Source organism: Propithecus coquereli, unplaced genomic scaffold (assembly GCF_000956105.1).
Source record: "Propithecus coquereli isolate 6110/MARCELLA unplaced genomic scaffold, Pcoq_1.0 Scaffold114, whole genome shotgun sequence".
NCBI classification, from domain to species: domain Eukaryota; kingdom Metazoa; phylum Chordata; class Mammalia; order Primates; family Indriidae; genus Propithecus; species Propithecus coquereli.
Genome location: NW_012135414.1, coordinates 4,208,919 through 4,225,772, shown reverse-complemented (window position 1 = coordinate 4,225,772; position 16,854 = coordinate 4,208,919). Strand labels below are relative to the sequence as shown.

Below are 16,854 nucleotides of genomic sequence, written 5' to 3'. Positions count from 1 at the left end.
CCAGGAGTTTGAGGTTGCAGTGAGCTATGAGGACACCACTGCACTCTAGCCAGGGTGGAGTTTGAGGTTGCAGTGAGCTATGAGGACACCACTGCACTCTAGCCAGGGTGACAGAGCAAGACTCTGTCTCAAAACAAAACAAAAAACAGAAGTGGATGAAAAATTTGAATCAAAATGAGCTATAAAATGCCATTTACATATGTTTTAAAAAAGTATATATACTGTGTGATTTCATTTATGTGATCCTCAAAAGGACAACAGTAGTGAAGAACAGATCAGTGGTTACCTAGGGTTAAAGGTGGGAGGAGAATGTGACTACAAGGGGGATCTGGGGAGTGATGGATGGTTCTACATCCTGATTATGGTGGTGGTTACACAAATATATACACGTGCTAAAATTCATAGAACTATACACCAAAAAAGCCAATTTTATTGTATGTTAAACTAAAAAATAATTTTTTAAAATTAAGAATATCTATATATATAAAGCAGTGGCTTCCATGTTAGCAAGAGCAAAAACAGATACCGGCTATGAATACATTAGAATGGCTGTCTATGGTGTGGCTGGGTAATGGAAGTGGGAATGAGGATAAAATAAAACAAATAAATAAATACGGCAACAAAGAAAGTCCGTGAGTAGACCCATGATGATAATGGGCCATGAAATGAAGTTTGAAAGCTGGATGAGAAGGAAGAAGGGAAGAACATAAATAAGGGAGAGATGGAGGATACAGCTGGGTGTGTCCTTCCAGGGCTGCACAGAGGACGAGGGGGTCCTACCCCCACACCAGAGCAAGGACCCTAAATCAGTTCTGCAATATTGTGGGGACAGATTTATCAGCCGTGACAGCCCGACACCATCTAAAATTAGAGTAATCTCACTTCCCTGCTCTGACTTCTGACTCAACAGCTGCCTGATTACCCCATGGCTTCCCTTATAGTGCTGCCTGCAGCCAGAGAATTCTAGGCTGCCAGACAACAGTTCTAATCTTCCCAGTAAAGCAGCAATTTAGCATTCCAGCATGTGTCTAAGTCTCCCGGGAGGTTTACTACTGAGTCAGCTGCCCCTCTATAATGAGTTTTGGAGCCCTGACAGACTTTCTGGAGCTGTAACGCTGATTACAAGTACATCCTTCTCTCTCCATCTAGAACCAGACCTTAGATTATAGAGAGCCTACAGCTCCTATGGGCCATCTGGCAGTCAACCAGCTGTGCACTCCTGGCAATAACTCTCTGGTATCAGGACCACTCTAAATGCAGCCAGCTCCAATTTCCTTCTCTAAGGAGTAGGGATAATTATGTCTTCGTTTCAGGTGAGATAATACATACACTTACTTATCACAGGGCTTAGCACTAATAGATGTTCAATAAATGTTACTTTGCCTTCTCTCCTTATTACAGCCCTATCAGCGCAAGTGGTCAAACTTTCACATCGCTACTCTTCTCTACTAGCATCAGTGATAGATTTGGAGGAAGAGTCTGGGACCTCAAAGGATCCCTAGGGTATGATACAAGGCTTTCTGCAACACATGTGGGTTGAATAGCAGTTCTGTTCATCTTTTACTATCAGGGACAAGTACTAAATATATTAAAGAACCAGGCCAGGCATGGTGGCTCACACCTGTAATCCCAGTACTTTGGGAGGCTGAGACAGGAGGATCACTTGAGGCCAGGAGTTTGAGACAAGCCTTAGCAACATAGCAAGACCCTGCCTCTAACAAAACAACAACAACAACAAAAGCTAGCCAGGCATAGTGGTACGTGCCTGCGGTCCCAGCTATTTGGGAGGCAAAGGCAGGAGGATCACTTGAACCCAAGAATTCAAGGTTACAGTGAGCTATGATCATGCCACTGCACTCCAGCCTGGGTGACAGAGCGAAACCCCGTCTCTAAAAAATAAATGTGTGCGTGTGTGTGTTTTAAAAGAATCAACTGAGAAAATATAGGAGAAAAATTTTATAATCTTGGAATGATAAAGACCTGCCTAAGTGTAAAAACACCCTGAAGTAATAAAGGGAAAGGCAGATTTAAATACATAAAAATTCAAAACTTCTGTATGGCCAAAGATACCAAAGATAAAGTTAAAAGACAGGTGACCAATGGAGAAGGCATATTTACAAATGATATTTAATAAAGGAGTCATATCCATAGTATAAAAAGTTCCTACAAACATACAAAAATAGAAAAATGGATAAAAAATATGAACAAGTAATTCACATAAGAAATAGAAATGGCCAACCAGGCATGGTGGCTCATGCCTATAATCCTGGCACTTAGGGAGGCAGAGGCAGTAGGATCACTTGAGACCAGGAGTTTAAGAGCGACCTGGGCAACATAGTGAGCCCCATCTCTACAAAAACAAATGGAAAAAAAAGGAAAATAGAATAGCCAAGCCAGGGGCAGTGGTGCACCCCTGTAGTCCCAGCTACTTTGGAGGATTGCTTGAGCCCAGGATTTCAAGGCTGCAGTGCACTTATGATCCCATCTGTGAACAGCCACTGCATTCTAGCTTGGGCAACATAGCAAGACAAAGAAAGAAAAGGAAGGAAGGTAAGAAGAAAAAGAAAGAAAAGAAAGAAAGAAAGACAAGGTAAGCAAGGCAAATGGTCAGCAAACACATGAAAATTTGCTTAACTTCATTAGTAATCAGAGAAACAAGATACCAAGTTTAACCATCATAGCAGCAAATATATAAAGATTAATAACATCCAGTGTTGTATGAGTGTGAGAAATAAGCACTCTCATATACTGTTAATAAGTATAAACTGGAGGTCAATTTGACAGTAACTATCAAAATGTTAAAAGTGCATAATCTTTAAATCGCAAATCAATAACTTAACCTCCTACATTAAGACACCAGAAAAAGAGCAAGTTAAACCTAAAACAAGCAGAATGAAGGAAATAACAAAGATTAGAGCAGAAATTAATGAAATCTGGAACCAAAAAACTAGACAAAAATTAATAAAGTGTAAGTTGATTCTTTGAAAAGATCAACAGAAATGACAAAGTTTTGGCTAGATCGATAAAGAAAAAAAGAAAACTCAAATTACTAAAATCAGGATTGAAGGAAGCAATATCCCTACTGACCTTAATAGAAATAAAAGGATCATAAGGAAATACTATGAACTGTATGCCAACAAATTACATGACTCAGGTGAAGTGGAAAAACTCCTAGGTAGACACAAACTACCAAAACTGACTTAAGAATAAATAGAAAAATCTGTCAGATAGAGTGACTTGGGCCTGAAAAAAAAATTTTTTTTAAGTAAGAAAAAGAAAAGAATAAATAGAAAATCTGAATAGATCTATAACAAGTAAAGGAATTGAATTAGTAATCAAAAAGCTTCCCCCATGCACTTTAGGAGGCTGAGGCGGGAGGATCCCTTGAGCTTAGGAGTTTGAGGTTGCAGTGGGCTATGATGACACCACTGCACTCTAGCCCCACAAAGAGTTTTCAGGCCCAGATGGCTTCACTGGTGAATTCCACCAGATATTTAAAGAAGAATTACTAAAAATCCACCACAAACTTTTCCAAAATATAGAGGACAAGGGAACACTTAACCTGCTTATGTGTTGAGGCAGTTGTTACCCTAATACCAAAACCAGGCAGAGATATCACAAGGAATGAAAATTGCAGACCAATATCTCTTATGAATAAAAAGCCAACAAAGTACTAGCAAACTCAATCCAGCAACAAATAAAAAGGATTATACACCATGACTAAATGGGATATATCTCAGGCATGCATGAATGATTTCGTATCTGAAAAAAAATCAATGTATAATATACCATATCAATAGAATGACAAAAAAATACATGATCATCTCAACAGACACAGAAAAGCATGTGACAAAACCCATCACCTTTTCATGAATAAAACACTCAACAAACAGGAAATTCAAGGGAACTTCCTCAACCTGATAAAGGGCATCTATGAAAAACTCTCTGCTAACTTTTTTGAGACAGGGTCTCACTCTGTCACCCAGGCTAGAGTGCAGTGACATCATCATAGCTCACTGCAACCTCAAACTCCTGGGCTCAAATGATCCTCCTGCTTCAGCCTCCCAAGTAGCTGGGACTATGGGCACATGCCACCAGGCCAGGATAATTTTTCTATTTTTTATAGAAATAAGGTCTCCCTCAGGCTGGTCTTAAACTCCTGACCTCAAGTAATCCTCCCGCTTCAGCCTCCCAGAGTGCTAGGACTGCAGGCATGAGCCAACATCATTCTTAACAAGTGATGTTTTCCCCCTAAGGAAGAGGACAAGGATGTCTTTTCTTTCCACATCTATTTAACATTGCACTGGAGGTTCTAACACGAGCAATTAGGCAAGAAAAAGAGCTGTTGTGAAATTTAATGAAAATAATGCCCATGAAGTATTTTTCCCATGAATGGCATGTAGTAAGTGCTGAATAAGCATTATCTGTTGGGGGGGTGATGTCTGTGGTTACTGCTGGAGCCTAGAGCCCTGCAATTGCAGTGGCTCCCACTGATTGGGTTTTTACACTGACCGACTTATCTACTTACTCATCCCCTGACTTTTGATTTCCTGCTTAGAGAATGGAATTGCTGGAAGGCTCTCAAGTTTAGGTGGGTGTAGATTTCTCCAGTATGACTCAATCTTGGCATTCATAGCCCACTGACAGCCACCCCAACCCTACATGGCTTGCCCTAGTAGAGGCAGCACTTAACTGTCCTACAGCAAAGCCATTTAGCCATACTGAGCACATCAGAACTCTCAGACAGGAAGAGACCAGACAGCATGCAAGCTAACCTTTCACCTCATTTCATAGATGGGTAAACTGAGGCCCAGGGAGAAGGTGCAATTTCTCTCAGATTACTCAGTAGGTTGGCAACAGGGCTGGACTTTAGGGTTTAGCATCCCAGATTCCAACACAAGCCCCTTGGTAGAGTAAAGCAGGATACCTATAAACCTATGCCTTAGTTTCTCTATCAACACACCAGGCACACAACCAGACTGACCCCACCTACACCCAGCCCTCCCTCCATTTTTGAAACCTCATATATTCTTGCCTCCGGAGATTCCACCAAACATTCAATGCTCCTTCTTCCAGCTCTTCTTCCTAACCACTCAGCTGTTTGTGATCTATAATGGCCTCTCTCCAGAATACTGACAAAAAATGTCCACCTGAAGAAGGGAAGACAGTGGGCAGTCACAGAGTCCTGGCATACCTGATGCATGACAACACATACTCCAGGTTCCCAGTGTTGCGGGATAGAGGCCTTCTCACTGTGGTTTGGGGTAGGTCTGTTCACCTAGGCCAGGACACAATTTCCACTAGACACTGGCTTTGGGATAACCCTGTCCCTAAACTGTGGTCACAGCTTCATATCTCTCCCTTCTCCTTCTATTGACTCTGCCCCAGGACAGATGAAAAAACTGCATTTGGAAGAAATTTTACCATGTAGTCTACAGGCAATGATTATATATGCCTTCTGTGTCCAAGGCGATGAGGAGTTAGGCACTGATCTAAAGACATTCAGAATACTAATATTACCATAGACCTTATCTCATTCAATCCTCTTGTCCACCCCTTGAGGTAAGAAATTATCTCCCATTTTGCACAGTAAGAAAATCTTGCCATGGGTTCCCAGGAACAATATGTTCAACAGCAGCTCGTACATGATTCAGTGCACTCAGACTGCCCAGTTAAGTCACAACTGACTGCTGTGGAATGCAGCAGAAGAGAAGACACATGAAGTGGCTATAAGATGAAAGCAGCGGCAGTCACAAGTTGAATGCCCCTCATCTACCGGATCAGTAAACTTTTTGTCACTGAAATCACTAGCTCTAATGTCATCTTGTCATTTATGCAATTCAGCAGACTTCTGAATCTACAAGTCTACAAAAGAGGCATATGCAGGGAGGGTGGCTACATGGACAGAACTGGCAATTCACATTTGCAGACTGTGGGCTATTGGATCAACTTATTTTTATCCAGTATTATTTAAAAGCCTTTCTTCATTCAGGCCCTGTTTCTGGATCCCATAAGCCAGAGCTGTCAGATAGGAGTTCATCCACATGGGTTAAAGGAGCAGGCACCCAGACTAGCCCGTCAGAACCTAACATGGTTTCTTTGGATGGCTACACACATCAACTGATCCACAGTTTTAGATTAACACTATTTTTAAGTCAGGATTTTAAAGCCAGGGTCCGCCCCCATTCTATAGGTTTGGCTCCACATATAAAGGAAGAAGGAAAGAAAGTTCTTACTTTGAATAAACCAACTCTGGCAAAGATAGGTGGGGTGTTGCAAGAGCCCCAGTAAGACTCCCTTCCTGGACACTGAGTGAATTCAGCAGGAACTGGGTGAGGCAATCACTTACAGGAAAAGCCTTCTGTCCAAAGAGGCCACACAGTGTCCTGCACAGGAAACTTTCTCTCTCTTGCTCCCTCTCTCTCTCTTTCTCTCTCTCTCTCTCTCTCTCTCTCTCTCTCTCTCACACACACACACACACACACACACACACACACACACACACAGGCTGGGACTGTAAATATGAGGCTTCAGATAGATCTGACCAGCCCTTGGAATCCACATTCTTTAAAAGTCAGGAATTTCCAATCTAGGGCCTGTGACTGATTCCAAACCTCTTGGAAAGCAATGTGGCAATGTGAACCAGTGTTGTTGAGATGACCATATGCTCTGGCCTAGAAATTCCTCTCCAGGAATTTATCCCAAGGAAATAACAGAAGCAAAGAGCCACACACTACAAAAATGTTCATCTGAAGATTATCTTCGATAGGAAACCTGGAACGGTGTCTGCTAAGGGAATATCCATAAGGATACTAGACAGCTGCAACAAAAGATGATTAGGATAATTATAAACAACAGAACAGTTTACAAGATAATGTTGGACAAAAACAGCTGAATGCAAACAGTTTCACTCTGAGATTGCAACAGAGTAAAATATGTATGCATCTGGAAAGTAATAGCAAGTTTTGTTATCAGGGTAGACAGAATTTTTTTTAACATGTAATGTGTTAACATTGTATTTTCAACTACAAAAAATAAGAGATCCTATAATGTAAAACCCAAAATCTTCACAAATAACTATTACTTCTATCAATAATAAGTAACATAAATTTAGAGTTTATTCTATGTTAGGCACTGTTTTAAGCCCTTTCGTGGCTACTACCTAAACTTCACATCTACAGGTAGACACTATTATTATCCCCATTTTACAGGACAGAACAGTGGGGCACAGAGAAAGTAACAACATTCCTAAACCAAATAGCTAGCCGTGTGACAGAAAGACACTTCCTTGTGCCAATTCTAACGGTCATCCACCTGCTAAAATCTTTATATCCACTTAGACAGACATGGCAAAATCCTCACTAGAAGCCTCATGGGTAAGTGGGTAGTGAGCTTCAAAAGGAATTTCAGAGATCTTTCATGTTAAAAATATAACCAGGATTTCCCCCATCTATCAAACTAAAATCTAGGGAGTACAAAAGGAAGAGGGCTAAAGACCAACAAGCTCAGCCCACTCAAATTTCAGAAAGACAACATGGACCAAAGGAGTCAGGACTTGCCTAAAATGATGTAACGAATTAGGAAAAGAATGAAGATCAGAACTCGGAATCCTCATGCCAATGCCCTTCGTTTCTGAGTCTTGCTCTGACCCTCTGTAGACCATGAAATCCCTCTCTCTATAGCTCTCTTCCCTTCCACCTGCCTCTCTGTAGTCCCTCAGTCCAGCTATCCACAGCCTCCCACTGTCCAGAATAGTCCCAACTGCACCCCCTTCCCTCTCTTTGATCATTTTCTGCTCACTCTGCTTCATTTCCTTCCTCTCCTGCCCTGCTGGTAACAGTATGCAACAGCTGGAACTTCAGGTAGAGTGTTCTCCCTCTACCCTTCAGGTAGAGTGTTCTTCCTCTAAACAGCAACTAGAGGAAATCACAAGCTACTTTCAGTAGTAGACCCCTGTCCCTCCCAATAAGGTAGACTGATCGAACATACTCAGATGACCCAGGCTTCCTCTCTCTGACCATACCACATCGCCAGTCTGTCCACTCTCTGGGGTTCCTTGAGAGTGGGGGTCAGCTCTTGTTCATGTCTAACTCCTGTACTTTGTACAGTGTGGTTACCAATAAAAGTTTGCTGAATGAGCAAATGAGTCCCTGTTCATTGTCTTCCTTGGGGTCCTTCCTGACTTTAGTATGAAGACTCCATTCTACCTATTCTTGGCCAGGCTGGGACTCTGTCCAGCGTGTCTGAAGTGCTCATCTGAATGCCAGGAACTACCTGACACCTCAATGCCAAGTGCCCATGTTCCTATAATACAAATACCAGCTTCCTTAACTGGTAGTCCTTAACTTGGAGTCCTTTCCTTTTTTTTTTTTTTCCAAGGTGGCGGTGTCCTGTAACACCAACAACAGCTCTGTAGTTTCAGGATGTCAAAGGCAAAAGGACATTATGCAAAACAGGAAGAAACTTTGAAAGAAAAATTTAAAGGCATGTTTAGAATGCACGTGTCATGGGGCCAAGCAATTACTGAACCTCCTGCCAAGGCCTCTCCGCATGACCTCTAGGCCCATGTGGTGGGGCAGGAAGAACCCTCACCTCACACCATATTTATCACACTGCTGACATAATCCTGCCCCTTCCCTCATTGCCTCACCCTAGCTCCCCAGCTCTGTGCCAAACGACCCCTGGCAGGCCAAACTGCCCCTCAGAAGAGAATTTAGCTCCACTGAGGACATTCAGAAGGGTGTAACTTCAAAACGCACTCTTTGAGAACGGCCTGGTACACTGGTCTGAGGCTTTATTGATCTAACTAACCTATGTGAACAAGCCCTGACTGAGACCCAGGCTCTGCTGGTCTCAGAGGCTTCCCCTAAGAGAATTCCTGCAAACCTAAAGGTGCTTATTTCATGGCCGCTGCACAGATCTCAGGACTACATGGAGGCGGGGGAGCTGTGCTGTATGTTTCAGAATCTGATTTCCTAGCTTGTTTCCACCTTTCCAATGCGTCACATCTCAATGATGTCACCAGTACTGGGTTAGCTAGCTGGTGTTCACCCGGCACCATGGCCTGGAGCCACAGTAGTTCATGTAAGCCTAGCTCAGAGACTTGGCTGCTAAGGAAACAAAAGGAGAAGTCACTGAAAAAGCATCACCCCCACTGATTCTGTTCACAACAGATTTCTGCTCAGTCAGATCCTAAGAGCCTGTCCTGTAGCCTGGCCCTCTGCCCCTGCCCCAGGCACTTCCTGGCTCTAGTTTCCTTTTTAATCAGAATTCTAGACACTCCATTTAGCAATAAGCAACACTCATCTGCCAGCACTAAGCAAACCTGTAATTTCCAGTGGGTCTATCCCTTTGTAAGACTGGCTTAAAAACCTAGCCTTTCTCAAAAAGCATTCACCCCTTTTCTTCCTTTTTAGAAAGCTCTCCTACAGAAACCATCCAAAACGTACATAAACCCCTCCCCACATGCACAAGCCTCACCATGCTGCCAAGAAAAAATGAAAACTAAATACGTACGTGTATGTTCAGTAACAGTTGAATGATAAAGTTACGACATATTCAGCTGACAGGATATGATACTGCCTTTGTGATTTTTAAGGTATAGGACCAAGTATGTGACAGAATCTTAAGTGGAAAATGCTGAACACGTGGCTATCTATGTGAATCTATATCAATCTATCCACCCGTCTATAAAGACATCGGCTATATACTTAAACATATACAAGAAAGAGACTAACAGGAAATATGCCAACATGTTTCTTTTAGGTGACAGGAATATGGGTGTACTTTTCTATTGCTTTCAACTTTTCAAACTGTTTTCAATGACTCCGCATTACTTTTTACGAAAAGGAGGAAGAGATTATCCTATTTCAAAAAAAAAAAAAAAAGGTAAAAGCAAAGACCCACAGCCCTAACCCCAGCATCCCCGTGAGACAAACCATTCTCTCTTTCTGTCTGGGCTTTGTGAGAGGCTTTGGGGAGGCAGCAGCGGGGACAGAGAAGCAGCTACATAACACACCCAGACCAAACATTAAAATCACTGCCAAAGAATTCAGCAACAGCCAATTATATAGTCCCTGGCCTTCATTTGTGTAGGGAAGGGGCGGGCTGAGGCCAGGCTGGAAAGTGGAACCTGAAACACTGAGTGTGTGACTCACCCCTCTGTCTTCTAAGGACGAATCCCTTTAGACCACGTTCACATAGAGCCAGCTCCCAGCAAAACCCTGTCCCCCACCCCCAAGACCCACACTCTAACGTGGAGGTCTCTTGACTTTTAGAACAGGATCCTGAGGTCTTTCCTGAAGCTAGTGACTGCCTCGCCTCACCTCACCCCGCTTAGGCCCAGATAAACACAGACACACACCCCACCGCCGCCCCGCAGGTCTTTACAATCACTGCCACAGTCTGGCTCCCAGGAACCCTCACCAAGTTTAGGGACCAGAGGGACCCCATGGAGATCATGAGTCCAATCCCACGCCTTGTTAACCCCTAGGCGTCAGGGTCTGGCTGGCTGGCCTTTAGTGACCTCACTCACTGCTCAGAGACCACACCAGACTATGCCAAAGTCAAATGAAAAATTGTCACAGTGCCACGCCCTCAAAGGGCTTAAGCTGCAAGGGCAGAACATTTGTCATAAGACAACTGGACTCCCGCTCCACTGGATAAGAAAAACTGGAATTTCCAGGTGGATGTGGATTCAAGCAGAATTCCAGTCTTTTTCTTGGCAGGAGCAGGTTGGGAACAAGGTACAGTAGGCAGTAGGTATGCGGCCAGTGGAGAAATCAGCAGGTTTGACTATAGTAGAACTAGGGTGGGGGGCGCGTGCGTGCTCTCTCTCTCTCTCACACACACACACACACACACACACACACACACACAGCCCAGCTGAGCCCAGCGGGGACGAGCCTGCAGGCCCTGTTCCCAAAGTCTGGATGGTCCCCAGGGTGGAATCTGTGGAAGGACTCAGACCGTCTTGGCATTAACTGCCCCATCACTCCCAACCCATAAATTAGCCTAGTCCCAGCCTGGAAATCCCTACCCTGCTGCTACCCAAAGACCATAATACCCAGACATATGGCTGTTGCTGTCTCATTAAAATCATCTTAAAGCAGCAAGTTAAAGATTACCCAGCAGAGCTAATTACGTAGCTTCCGAAACTAGAGGAAAATTTTCACACAGATAAAACCAGGACTGGAGAACTTTAATATCAACTTTGGGTTTCTAAAAGAAGAAAGGGCAGGAGGGAAGGGAGTGACAGGGAGAGGGAAAGGGACAAACACACACACACACACACACACACACACACACACTTTGGTTTCCTCAGTTGACATCAGCACTGTTTAATTATGCCTCCCTTGCCTAACTTGTGAGTTCCTAAAGGGAGGCATTTTGTCTTCTTTGTAGCTCTAGTGCCCAGCATAGTCCAGGTACGTTGCTGGAAGTAAATGAATGAGGTTACCAGATGCCTTAGCCATCAAAGACATCCATACAAGACAACCATACAAGACTTTTCGGAAGGACCCGCAGACATACCTTGCAGGGATCTTTTCCTAAAATTCTAAGCCACATCAAGTCACCCCGAACCTCTATACTAAATGTCTATTGGGTAATAACCTCAGGGAAAAGCACGGGATGGTTCTGTCCTTCAAAGCTATGGTTCTAAGAAGCTGCAGTTTTGAGTCCAATCCTACATTTGGCTCTTACTCCTCACGCCCCAGGGAGCTTCCACTAGGTTCATCAGAAGCCCTACTGCCGAAGGAGACTCCTGTGCTTGCTCGGAGTCTGGGATGAACTACAACAGGTCAGGGATCACTTCCACCCCCATCGGGCCATGTGGAAGAAATCAAGCCAGATAGCCACGGAGGGTATTTCTAAATCGCAGACTGTGAGACGAGGAGTATCTGCGTGTTATGTCAAGAAATTATTTTCCCTGGAAAAAAAACAACAAGACAAAATTGGTTTAAAGGACTAGTTACCTAAGCCTAAGGCTTCAAGATCTGGACACAGATGAGGCTCCCTCCCTGTGCCCTCCCAACCCCCAGGATGAAGCTCCACACTAAGCCAGAAGGTGATGAGGCTCCAGCACTCATCCCCAAAGGGGCGAGGGAGTGCCCTTTCCCAAGCCTCTAAGTACACTCTGTCCTGGGCAGCCTGCTGCTGTCCACATGTGTGCACATGGGGGAGGGGGAACAGCATGCCAGAAGAGAAACACCTGAGTGCCGAGAACCCAGCAGAGACCTACATAGGGCACAAACCTTGGCAAAGGCTCAGCTGACAGCCCTCATAAAAACCAGGAAAATTGGCTCAGGGGCAAGTGCTCCCCATGTACCCTGGCTACCTGTAGCTGCTGTTTGCTGGCCCAGGTGCCCAGTGAAGAGGATCTCCTCAAAGCATAGCTGGGCAAGAGGGGCCTCTAAGGTTTAAACAGTCCAGTACTCACTCTGCTCCCAGGCCAACCAGCCCTGGCCTCCCCTAACTAGTTCAGTCTGATGTACTGCCCACCTCCCCCACCCCACGCCTCTCCAGACTGGTAGTGCTATAGCCAGTCAAATCCTGTTGAGCTGCGGCCAAATCTGAGCAGAGATAAACATTCCGGGAGAAGAAATGCAAGGCCACTGTTCTCCCTTCTCAGGCAAACACCCAGGTGGCAAGAAAAGAGAGCCTCAACTGTAGGGTCAGTGGAGTGGATGCTGCATGGCCCCCGAGGACCTGAGAAAGAGTCAGGGAAAGAGGACAGCACCTACGGTCCTAAACTAGCTGGGAGAACTGCCTGGAGAATGCTGTAGGAACCCTCAGGAAAGGACCACCAACCTCCTTCAGCACTCACTCCTGGAGGCCCCACACTAGCCCATGGGGTTTGCCCTGGATGGGGACCACTGTGGTTCCAAATACTACGGTCTGCCCCAGGTCACACAGATAGCCTAGACAGAGGCAGCATGCTAACTCAAGTCTGTTTGAAGTCTATTGTGAGGCTCTGACCGGCCCATCAGAAGTCCAGTCTGGTGCCTTACCTCCTCCAGGAAAAGGCCTGCCCGTAACCTACCACCTATCAGCTGAGAGGGATCGCTGCATCTGGCCCAGACCCCTGGACACCAGAAAGCAGAGCCAAGTCAGGGAAAGAAACTGCAAGTAGTGAAAAGGCCACAACTCTAAACCCCACGGATGCTTTCTCCCATCAACCTCAAAACCACCCCACAAGGGCTTTGGCTGACACCTGCCCATGCACAGATGGGCTCAACTCCCCCCACCCACACTCCCGGGGGAGACTTTCAGCTTTCTCAAGGCAGGAACCTCCACTTGGAGAGCTGCACCCAACCATTCAAACTAAAGGCTCAACTAAAATGAGGAAAAGACCTCCACCCTCATTTCCGGGGTTGCCTCAGTAGCAGCCTAAGCGTCATGGTCTCATACATGTCACATGAAGGTAGCCAAGCTAGAGAAAGCCCTCAGAAACCTTATCTCAGGAAGTCCTTTCAAGCAGCCAGTTGAGAACCCGTTTAGAAACACCAGTAACTGGTAACAAACTGATACTAGCAACACCCTCACAAAACAAAACGAAGCAGAGCAATGGTCACCACCATGACTCTTACACTTCAGCGAGACCCTATGCCTCAAATACCAATCTAATGAACTTTGCGGTACTTTTCTTTAACTTGCTAATTAATTTTTCTTTTTTCTTTTTTTTTGAGACAGAGTTTCACTTGGTTGCCCAGGCTATAGTGCCGTGGCATCAGCCTAGCTCACAGCAACCTCAAACTCCTGGGCTAAGCAATCCTCCTGCCTCAGCCTCCCAAGTGGCTGGGACTACAGGAATGCACCACCATGCCCAGCTAATTTTTTCTATTTTTAGTAGGTCTCACTCTTGCTCAGGCTGGTCTCCAACTCCTGAGCTCAAGCAATCTTCCTGCCTCAGCCTCCCAGAGTACTAGGACTACAGGCATGAGCCACCTCACCCTGCCTAATTTTTCTTTCTTTTTGTACAATGTCCAGGCAACAATTAAAAACAAAAGCAAAAAAACCTGGCCTCTCTGTGGCCTGGGACTTGTGCTCTCTCTTCTCCCTTTCTCTCTGCTGTTCAGAGCCATCTCCATGGGAACTTCAAGGTTCCAAGAAAATATTATTACTATATTATTGTTAACCATCATGTACCTAGTACCTACTATGTACCACGTATTTACTGTACACAATCTTATTTAGTCCTAAAAATAACCTATAAGGTAAACATCAACAGCCTCATTTTACACATCAGACTCTAAGAAACTCTATAACATGCCTGAAGTCAGACACTTAGCAGCAGGGCAAAGAGTCTATTATACTTTGTTTTATAGGACTTGTCTGCTTCCCAGACTAACCATCAAATAAATGCAAAGGAGTTCAATTTTCTGCTTTAAAAAAAAAAATTCCCCCTCGTTACCACAGTTCATGTCTGACCAATTCCAAGACATCCCTCTCAAACTTGATATGAAAATATTGAAGCAATTATCGCAGAAACGGAGCAAGAACAGGTAGGAAGGCCTGCTCTGCCAGGGCTCTGCAGGAAAGTGACAGAGTTATTGGCAGGATGCCTGCCCACCCGCCAGGACCCCTCACTCAGAACAATTCTCTAAAATCTAGCATTAGAGATGAGTGGCCACCTGTCTGGTAACCCTGGACGCAACCTGTAGCTGCCTCGGGCCTGTGAGTTACAGCAGGGGTCCCCAACCTATGGTGAGCTGTATAATGATTTCATTACATATTACAATAATAGAAATAAAGTAATAATAGAAATAAAGTGCACAATAAATGTAATGCACTTGAATCATCCCTAAACCATCCCCCTCTCCCCAGTCCGTGGAAAAATTGTCTTCCATGAAAACGGTCCCTGGTGCCAAAAAGGTTGGGGACCACTGGATTACAGGTCAAGGAGCGAGCCTAGGTTAGGCTCAGCCTCCTGCAGTAAGGAATGCAAAACCAACCTACCCAAGCTTCCAGCCTACACTGAAACAGAGACCACAGGCCAGGGTTCAGATCATCTGGACAAGATAACTGACACTTAGGCTGCTACCGGAAGTACCAGGATTGGGCAACCCCATGTTGGTTGGTTATATTTTAGCCCTCCAGACCCCAGAGTACACATGCCCTCTGCCCCTGGAAGGACCCTGCTCATCTAGGTTGGGGAACCTACCCAGGAAGGAAGCTGGGGGGAAGGGCCCCAGGCCAAGGATCCACACAGAGGAGGAAATGAACACAATATTGACAATTTACTGAGGGCTTATCCTCATTAATTAAACCCTTATTTACATCACTTCATTTAATCTTCCAAAACAACGCCTTAAAACAGGTACCATTTATTATCCCCATTTACCACAAGAGAAACCTGAAGTTTAGAGAGAAGTCACTTGCCCAAAAAACTCAGGAGAAAAGTTAATCCACTCTCAGGAGAGTGGCTCTATAGGAAGACTTGTGATCTGAGAGGTCAACCTCCTTCCCCACTGGGAGCCTCATTGTCAGTCCCCAGTACAGGAGTGAGTTTACTTGAGGTCCCTACCAGAGTTAGCAGGACAAGGCTGCTCTACTCCCTAAAACAGACCAAAACTCCAAAACTTCCTGAGCCTTGGGCCTGAGCAGGGAAGTCTCCAAGGCCTTCTCTGGTTTAGGGGCCTGCGGGCTTCCCTATAATCTCGGCCCCAAGCTTCCAACACGACTCCCAAGGGACCCACCTCCCAACTCCTCTCTCCCATCCAGCCCAAAGCCTGTCTGGGATTAAGGTCTCTGATTCGGAAAAAAAGAGGCTGGCTGTCGTGGAAGAGAGCCTAGGAGAATGTCCAGGGAACCCTGTCGGTGAAATCCGGGGGAGTCCCAATCCTCGGACTGGCGACGACCCGAGTCCTTACCAAGCAGCGGGGACTCCTCAGGGCAAGCGGGCAGAGACTGCACTGTGGTGAGGGACAGTGGGAGCGAAGTCAAGTTGCTCGCCGGGCGAGGGCCAGAATCCGCACCACGGCTGGAGTCACGACCCGGGCGCGGCTCCGAGGAGGCGCCTAAAGGAGGCGGCGGCCCGGCCCCTCCGGACCGGAGCTCCCTGGAAGGCTGCCCGATGGCGGCGGCGCCGTTCGAGCCGCCCTGCAGCGGTGTGGGGACTCCGACCAGCTGGGGTAGGCGGCTCAGGTCGCGGCCGGCCAGGTAGTAGACGAGAGTGACGCCAAGGTGCAGCGCGCAGACGGCCACGAGCAGGCGGCAGGCCCGCTGTAGGGACGCGCCTGGCATCGCGGCGCTGCCGCCCAGGAGCGGCTCCCGAAGCCTCATCTTCCCGCCGCGGCTTTAAGAGGGTTGTGGGCTGCGGGAGGGGAGGGCGACCCGCCCGCGGGCCGCCGGCCAGGAGCTGCCTGACCACGACGATGGGAGGGAGGGCCCGGGGGGAGGTACGGGAGCGTGGCGCCAGTGGGCGGGCGGCGGAGCGCCGAGACTCGGGCCGGCCAGACCTGAGAGCTACCAGAAGGGCGCCCGAGGCGCGGGCGGGGACGGGGCGGGGCCGCCGGCGGGGGCGGGGCGGGGCCGGGACGGGGTTTTCTGGACAAGAGGGGAGGGCGGGGCCACTGGGGCGCGGAGCCGAGGGGCGGGACCGTCTGCGGCGGGACAGAGCCGCGCGGGGGGCGTGGCGTCGGGAGGGTGGGCTGCAGGGGTGGAGCCGTTTCGAGGGGGCGCGGCGCAAAGCTCCAGGGCTGGCCCGTGGTGCAGCCCTGAGGCCTGACTCCGTTTCCGACGTCCAGCCGTGCACCGCTCTCTTCCTCTCGAGCCTTCGCCGTGGAGCCTCTGTCGCTACCGAGCCGCACCTACTCCTCCTCCTCCTCCTCCTCCAAGCTGCCGTCGAGAGGC

The 16,854-nt window shown here is 46.7% G+C and overlaps 1 protein-coding gene across 1 annotated transcript in view; it reads right to left on the bottom strand.

Moving 5' to 3' along the window:
* B4GALT1 (UDP-Gal:betaGlcNAc beta 1,4- galactosyltransferase, polypeptide 1) overlaps positions 1–16,471 on the bottom strand; it is a 49,847-nt gene extending 33,376 nt beyond the window's left edge. The window contains exon 1 of the mRNA XM_012657026.1: positions 15,873–16,471. Within this exon, the coding sequence (XP_012512480.1) occupies positions 15,873–16,284 (412 nt within the window). The 5' untranslated portion in view covers positions 16,285–16,471. The remainder of the gene's footprint in view (positions 1–15,872) is intronic.
* Between the last annotated feature and the right edge of the window lie 383 nt (positions 16,472–16,854).